This window comes from Lupinus angustifolius, unplaced genomic scaffold, assembly GCF_001865875.1.
Source record: "Lupinus angustifolius cultivar Tanjil unplaced genomic scaffold, LupAngTanjil_v1.0 Scaffold_58_11, whole genome shotgun sequence".
Taxonomy (NCBI): domain Eukaryota; kingdom Viridiplantae; phylum Streptophyta; class Magnoliopsida; order Fabales; family Fabaceae; genus Lupinus; species Lupinus angustifolius.
This window is the reverse complement of record NW_017722804.1, coordinates 2,918-11,760: the sequence shown is the minus strand read 5'-3', so window position 1 is coordinate 11,760 and position 8,843 is coordinate 2,918. Positions and strand designations below refer to the sequence as shown.

Below are 8,843 nucleotides of genomic sequence, written 5' to 3'. Positions count from 1 at the left end.
CTATTCATTCAAAATACACAAAAATAATTAAATTTCATCTCATTTAAAACATAATAGAAATAGGAAATTAGAAATTCAATTAAAATATAGAAAACCTGCGGGTACCCGTTTTACTCGCGGGTACACAAAAATACCCGCAAAAAACCCGCAGCGGGTACACGTACGGGTATGGGCGGATACGGGTATTGCTCCCCTATTTCGAAACGGGTAGCGGGTAGCTACTACCCGTGCCCGCCCGTGCCCGTTGCCATCCCTAAAACTACAGTACATTGCAAAAGTATAGAGCTTCTTTTATGCTTATTGCTTAATTTGAAGTAGTGCAGAAAACAAGAATCTAGTCAAGGGACAGAGAGTGCTCTACTTGACTCTACAGTTGCAATAGCGTCACATCTGGAACCCCATGCAAAGTTTGAGTTGACACACTTTGACGTATTAGATTCCACATAACACTTGTCCAAGTCTTTTTGCATCGGAAAAGCTTCAAACACTGGACATGGCAGAATAGCATGTGGCCACTCGATACCGCTTGTCGTGATAATATTCTCATTCTACTTCACTTCTCTTTAGTCCATTGTTTAGTCTAGGTTCACTTCTTTTTACATCTTTACAACCCTTGGTGGTGTTTGGTTAGTGATTGGTTGATTAATTTCGATTTTGTTACAGACTTGTAGTTATCTCATGATGAAAAGTTTCTCATGGAGTGAATATTAGAGAAGATTATTGTTGTAATTGGGTTTCTATATTTTGCCATAATAGATTGATGAAGAAGGAAGACATGCATTGGAAAATACCAGCACCACTCTTCACAAAGAGAACTTTCTTTTTTTTTCATAGGTTTCCTTGTCTTTGGATTAATTTGATGCAAGAGCTCAACAATCTCACATTTGGATAATGAAAGAGAAAGATAATAATTATTGTGGAGAATGTGCAACAATGGTGATCAAAATACAACTTATTCTTATTGATTTATCCAAATTGATTGATTTATAAAGAATACTATAAGTGCTATATATATTGAAGCACATTGTCTTGTAAAAAGAGAGAAGTAACTAAATGGAAAACAAACTCTAACTAATTCTCCTAAGAAACTAATAAAACTTGTTGTAAAATAATTTCAACATGTGTTAAATGTATAAAACTTGTCAATTACAAAAATTGTTCACGCAATGTTTCTATAAAGTTAATCGATTAACTGTTTAGACACCAAACACAATGAAATGATCAAGTAAATTAGCTAGGTTTGAACCATGAAAAGCTTTGGGAAAAAATACTACTTCCATGATTGAGATGTTTTTCTGATAAGAAAATGATGAAGTCAGTGATGTATAATAGGGATAATTAATCACATCTAAGTATTTATTGGGTGAAGAAAGTGTTTTAACTTGGTGTCGTGGTTACGATATGTATACCGTAATTGAGGGAAATGTGGCCCAATAACGATTGTCTGATGTTGTGAAGACTGAAGACTCTCCAGATAGTAACCACTATTATGTTTGTAGAGTAATTTATAAAGTTAGAGAGGGAACTAAATGTATCAGACTTCTACCTTGAGCGATATGAAATGAACTCGTTTCAGTAGTGGGCTTTTTAGTATTGGAATATAATAAGGATATGTGTTTTTTATTTATTTAATTAAGAAAATTAAAACGGATTTAAACCCTTACATTTTTTTTGGTACCAAATATCATAATTTAGTTCATTACTTGATTTTCGAGATGAGCTAGGCCCGAGCTATATATGTATATATATGAAAAGAAAAAGGAAAATACATCATCATTTGAGATAAATAAGAATATAAATTTTATTGGGGATTGATTCAGTTCACCGATCAAAAAGAGAGGAGAAATACACATTCACATTTTTTTCTAACTACAAATTCCATGACTACGAAAATGACTAAAAGTATTTAGCAAGGATCTTATGTTAGCTTTTAATAATCATTTTGGATCACTTTTCAGCTTTCATCATCCACTGCAAAAGGGACCTATCTTTATTTAGTCTCCCCTTCTTGGCCAAAATCCTGGCTAAGTTCATCGCTAGGTATATAAGAAGAAGAAAAACTTCTTTTAAGTAGATTTCTCCATGCCCACATAAAATTCACCTTTATTTTGTTCTCTAAACACATAATTCTCCACCATAAATAGAATGGTTCTTGTGCAATTGTCTAGCCAAGACAACTAGTGAAGGAAACATGAGTGAAGGATTATTTGTTGGTTGTATCTTGGAGTTCCTTTGAACGCTTCATGTGAGGGGCTAGCTAGTCTAGTTATCTAAACACCCTTTGGAAAGGATAGTCCTTCTTTAATGAAGTGTTTGGGGGAACTCTTAGGTTCAACTAACACTGCATAACAAATTTGAATTGCGTTCATTTCTTTCCCTAACCATTTCATTTGATAAATGCTCGGAGGAACTTTTCCACTTCACAATGGATTATCATTATTGCACAATATGGGAAGAAGCAAATTAATTTACTACAGGTATTCTTTAATTTCTCTCTTTGTTAGCTCTATCAGCTAGTGCTTACTACCTTGAATTTTTCTGCACATTACTTTTTCATTGTCTTCTAATTGATTCATGAGAATTTGTAGACAAACAAGATTTAACAAGGTCAGCATAGTGGGTAAATGAGTTCCTTAAATATGATATCAAAGGTTTGATTATTATAGTGTATATATATGTAAGAGGCAACAGTAATATTTGTGTCTCAAATAAGATTAATCTCTCATCCTAGGGCTGAGGGTAGCCTTAGTGTAAAACAAAAAAATATATATTTATGTGATTCTAATGAAGAATTGAATTAGTAAAACTTTCGGATATATGTGTCTATTGTTACATGCAACTGCAACTAGAAATTGTAAAAACAATATTTTGGAACTCTTGACATGGAAAGTAGCGAGGAATGGATTACAAACCAAGAACAATGTTAAAAGGAGAGACATTTTGAAACCATGTGTGGTTTTAAATATTAAATGTATCAACTCCTATGATGGAATTTACATTTTGAAATTCCTTAACCAATGGCAAAATTCAATTAGTAATTCTCATTTAACTTTCCTATTTTTCTGAGCTACAAAATTAGTTGTCAAAGTTTCTCTAATTACCCCCTTTATTTCATATTTCTTCCTTATTTAAGGCTAACGTATACATATTAAGATATTATTAAAAATATTGTATTTCGACTAAAAAATCATATTTATTTTCTAAGGTATAATAAAAAATAAATTAATTAATGATATATATGAGTACTCAATGATGATGGAATTTTAAAAAAAATATTTGCCACTAAAATAACAAAATATAAAGAATGATAAAAGTAATGGCTAAAAACATAGCCAAGCTTTTAAACCATGATTATATAGTAAATAATATAATGAGGGAGAAAGTCATAAACAATGGTGCAAAAAAAATATTGCACCATAAGATAACCCAAATCAGTTTGTTCATCAAAGATTCATACTTCTATTGCTCTAAAACTAACCTTGATTTCCTTTTCATATCATTATCAGCAGAAGAAGTCCGCAACAACATGATCCTTCCAAGGCTTGTTCATATCAAGTGATTCCAGGAGTTCCCCCAAACGCTTCAATAAAGAGAATTCATTTAATGAATTCTTAATGAAATGGTTAGAGGAACTCTAGGGAACACTAAATGCCTATATTTTCATTCTTGCTGAGTAGGTTGTAGAAAATATTACTTCTATGAGGTAAGCTTCACATATTTATATATTATATGCTATATATACATGTATTTAATAAGTTTTCTACTGTCAGGTTGCATTTATAAGGAATATAATATATGATTATAAATATATGCTATATATATGTCTGTGTGAACCTAGACTAGGAGATGGGCTATATTATGGTTCATTGTGAAGAATAAGGCCAGTTCTAGAATAAGTCAACAGCTTTTAAATTTCTTTACTACCCTATCATTGTCTGCTTATTTTTTCAGTAAAAAAAAAGACCCTTCTAGAAGAGTATGGTAATACACACATTGAAACGCTTCTGAATTTACAAGGGGGTCATTAAGAATCTTCCATAATCAGCCAAGGCAAATGCAACAATAACTTAGACCAACTTTTCCTTGTGCATCTTCCCCATGATCAGCTGTTTCAAAGGATATTTTATTTAAGAGCCAATCAAAATATTATATTTTATTTTTAATTTTCATATACCAATTTATAATTGTTCGAGACAGAATAATATACTATTGATCCATATCACTTCCACAGCTGATTAGTTAAACTGTGGATGTACATTATTTCACATCATTGCTATATGGGTGAAGTTGGTTAAGGAATAAAAAAGTTAAGTATCTATTAAAAAAATAGTTAATGTGTTTAATATATTGAGAGGTGGTAGATTTGATTTTCAACTTCTTTAATACAATAGTTAACAAGACCTAAACAAATAAAACGAGATTAGTTATGATAATAAAAAAATTAAAACTATAAAGATGTAAGGTAACATGATGTAGCATTATTCAATAATAATATGTCAAAAGGGGTGAAGAGAAAGTGCAATATCAAAATATGTTTCTCCCTTGAAAATAAAATATGACTAAATTTATATCATTTTTTGGGTACTTATGAAGCATTAAATGTGCTAGAAATTTCTAATGAATTAATATACCACTATAAATTAAATAGCACTGAAATGTTACACTTCCTTGCAAAGAATTAGCACCTGAATAGAAACCTTACTTTCACTAAAAATGAGACTATATCTATATCCAATGAAGTGATTGGGATGAAGGGACCGTTGGAAAAAATGAATCCTCCCCTAATCCCATGGAGTTTTCTTGGAAATTCAGATCCCCCCCCTCTACCTCCCTCTCCTTCTTCCTCCAGTTACCCTTTGGTTTCGGCGGAAAAGAAAAAATCATTTGTTCAAGCTCTAAAGAACTCTTGTGACATTGCTATTTCCCAGTTCCCTCAGCCTTGTATTAAAGGTGATGCAGTTGCCATTAAAATCCCAGAGGAAGATTATCAGGCTGGATTGCAACGGTGTAAAACCCACCTTCATGGGAGACTTATCATGTCAAAGGGGGACACCCCTATCAAATTTAATGATCTCAAATCCAAGCTCTCGACGCTTTGGAATATGATAGGTAAGTGGAATATGATCTCCTTGGGTAAAGGTTTTTACGATTTCTCCTTTTCCTCAATGGAGGATATGCGAAATGTTTGTGCAACAGGTTCATGGAGCTTGAAGCCGGGGTTCCTGAGACTCTTTCTCTGGTCTCCAGACTTTAACCCTAACCATCAAAAGCTTACTCATTCTCAATGTTGGGTAAAGATCTTGGGGCTTCCTCAAGAATATTGGGGTGCTAGAATAATTTTTTCTATTGCTGGGGGAATAGGAACCCCTGTTTTGTTGGATGATGCAACCAACAATAGAACATTTGGTCATTTTGCTAGAGTTCTGGTTGATATAGACCTCAAGGCAAGCCTTCCAAACCAGATCCTAGTAGAAAGAGAGGGCTTTGCTTTCTTTGTTTCCATTGAGTATGAAAATCTCCCACACTTTTGTTCGGGTTGCAATTCCATTGGTCATCTTGCTTCAAATTGTCGCAAATCTTCAATTCCAGGTGGAGGGGAAGACTACTCCAAGCCAACAACAAAGAATGATGCAGGTTTTGAACAGAAACCAGTGGAAAAGAAGGATTCTTCTAAGAATAAGACTCCTACTATTGAAAATGATTTGGTCATCAATCTCGAAATTGAGAGCATGGATGGGATCAACATTGGTGATTTGGAAAGGGTGAATCTCACTCCTGATAAAGAGGGTCAAGAAGCTATCAGGGAGGCCACCTCGGATGAAGATTCTCCTACATTGGAGGACTCTTTGGAGAACCACAGAGGGCTTATAAAAGGTAATATTGAAGTTTTACCTCCTGATGATATTGAGAATCCGGTTGCGGCTAGAGAATCAAGAATTATTGGAAAGTTTTGGGTTGATGATAACACAACTGAAGTGGAGGAAAAAACAGCTTTCACAAAAATTCTTTCTAAGTCGCAGAGAAAGAAAATGAAGCAAAAAGCTAGTCATGAAAGGGTCCATTTCACCCGAAGGGGTGGGTATCTTAACACTGCCCAATGAAAATTCTTTATTGGAACTGTAGGGGATTTGGTAAATCTAAAACGAGATTGGTTTTAAAAAATCTATGTTGTGCTAATAAACTTGATCTAGTCTTTCTATCCGAGCCTATGATTCAGGTGGATAAAGTCAGTTCTTTATTTTGGGAAGGGCTCAATTTGAAGTTATTCTTGGTGAATGATAGAGGTCCTCATATTCCCAACCTTTGGGGTCTCTGTAGTGTCAATTTGCATCCTGTAATAATAGCAAACTCAAGTCAGCAGATTTCCATTTCGCTTGACCTGGAAAACCACCACTTCTTCATTTGTGCGGTCTATGCTCACACTAATTATCTTCAGAGAAGACAACTGTGGGAGGAAATTAATTCCGTGATGCATAATTTCCCTGGTGCTTGGTGTTGTGTGGGGGATTTTAATGTGGTGTTAGGTGCCAATGAGTGTAGAGGTTCTAACCTCCCTGCTAGATTACCTTGTGATGAATTTCAACACTTTACAGATGGGGCTAACTTAACTCACATCTTGACCAGAGGAGCCGAATTCACTTGGACTAATAGGAGGAGAGGCTCTGCGCACACCGAAAAGCGATTAGACAGAAGCATTTGCAATGATGATTGGTTGTCAGTTTGGAATCACACTATGTGTTGTTCTCTGCCAAGAATTTGCTCTGATCACCACCCGTTGTTAATTTGTTCTTCCTCTGCTTCTGCTAGCAGGATAGTTCCCTTCAGGTTCCATAATATGTGGATTCAGCATCATGATTGTAGAAGGCTTGTTGCTGAAATGTGGAACACTCCGTTGGTGGGTTGTCCTATGTTTATTCTTTCGCAAAAGTTAAAGCTCCTCAAAAAGGAATTGAGAACTTGGAATAAAACTGTCTTTGGTAATGTTCATGATAGAGTGAAGAATGCCTCTGCCCTTCTTGATTCTGTCCAGAATTTGTTGAATGATTTGGGGCAAATTCCAGATCTGATAGATCAAGAAGCCATAGCCCAAAGGGAGTTGTTGGATGCCCTCTCGGTGGAGGAGGCCTTCTGGAAGGAAAAGTCTAGGCTAAATTGGCACAACAGTGGAGACAGAAACACAAATTTCTTCCATAAATCACTAAAATAAGGCAAGTCACTAAATCCTTGACTTTACTTAAAGACGGTGATAATATTCTATTGGACCCTCAGGAAATCTCCAGTCATGTTTTATCATATTACTCTAATTTGTATGCTTCTCCTAACAACATTACGCCTAATAGTCTCATTGATTCAGTGATCCCAAATCTCGTCACTGAGGATGACAACGTTATGCTTTCTAAGCCACCTCTTTCTAATGAAATTAAGTCTGCTGTTTTTGCTTTGAATGGTGAGGGAGCTCCTGGTCCTGATGGGTTTGGAGGCTGTTTCTTTCAAACTTTTTGGGATATTGTTCACTCTGATGTTTGCAATTCGGTTTTGCAATTCTTTCACCAAGACTGGTTATTGCCTAATCTGAATTCTAATGCAGTGGTTCTCATTCCAAAGTCTCCTGGTGCTGATAAAATTGAAGATTTCAGACCCATTGCCTTGGCAAATTTCCAGTTTAAGATCATCACTAAAATTCTAGCGGATAGGCTTGCCAAAATTGCTCCAAAAATTGTTTCCAGACAGCAGAGAGGCTTTATTAAAGACAGACATATCCAGGACTGTATTTGTATTGCCTCAGAAGCAATCAATCTTCTGGATCATAAAACTTTGGGTGGCAATTTGGCTATAAAGTTGGATATAAAAAAAGCTTTTGATACTCTTGACTGGGATTTTTTACTTGCAACTCTCAAAGCTTTTGGTTTCAGCAACAAATTCACTATGTGGGTCAGTGTCATCCTTCAATCTGCTAATTGTCCATTGTTGTTAATGGGCAAAGTGTGGGCTTCTTCAGCTGTAAAAGAGGGGTTATGCAAGGAGACCCTCTCTCCCCCTTACTCTTCTGTCTTGCTGAAGATGTTCTCAGTAGGGGGATTTCTAAACTGATCAGTGAGAGAAAGCTTTGCACTATTTCTGGTCCTAGTGGAATCCAAACACCTAGCCACGTCCTCTATGCGGATGACATTATGATATTCTGTAAAGGCTCTAAAAGAGAGTTGTTAGAGCTCAAGAATCTGATCAAGGATTATGCCCAAGCTTCTGGTCAAATCATTAACCGTAGCAAATGTAAATTCTATACTGCTAAAGCTACGCCTAGGAAAATTTTAAATTTATCTTCTTGGCTGGATTTCTCTCATGAAAGCATCCCCTTCAATTACTTGGGTGTCCCAATATTCAGGGGCAAGCCCCGTCGCACTCACCTGCAATCAATTGCGGATAAAATTATCTCTAAGCTTGCGAAGTGGAAGGGTTTTTCTTTATCCATCATGGGCAGAGTAGAGCTAGTGAAATCCATATCTCAGAGCATGTTACTTTATAGTTTCCAGGTTTACTCTTGGCCTGCTCAACTGCTGAAATATGTGGACAATTGCATCAGGAATTTTATTTGGTCGGGCGACATCAAAGTGAGAAAGTTGGTCACTGTGGCTTGGCATCAAGCTTGCACTTCAGTTAAAGAAGGGGGGTTAGGCATCAGATCTCTTGCAGCCCTGAATCAAGCTGCTTTGTTGAAGCTTGCTTGGGGTATGCTCTCATCTTCTCAGGACTGGGCAATTTTTTTCAGAACCAGATTCCATAAAGGTAGCAAGCCTAAATTAAGCTATGTGAGATCTTCAGTTTGGTCGGGTATCAAGAGCAAT

The 8,843-nt window shown here is 35.8% G+C and overlaps 1 protein-coding gene across 1 annotated transcript; it reads left to right on the top strand.

Annotated features, from left to right (window-relative positions):
- Nucleotides 1–6,208: 6,208 nt before the first annotated feature.
- Nucleotides 6,209–8,091, top strand: LOC109339110. Its single transcript, XM_019576499.1, has 2 exons — nucleotides 6,209–7,114; nucleotides 7,270–8,091. The coding sequence occupies exons 1-2, from the start codon at nucleotides 6,209–6,211 to the stop codon at nucleotides 8,089–8,091; spliced, it is 1,728 nt and encodes a 575-aa protein (XP_019432044.1).
- The last annotated feature ends 752 nt before the right edge of the window (nucleotides 8,092–8,843 follow it).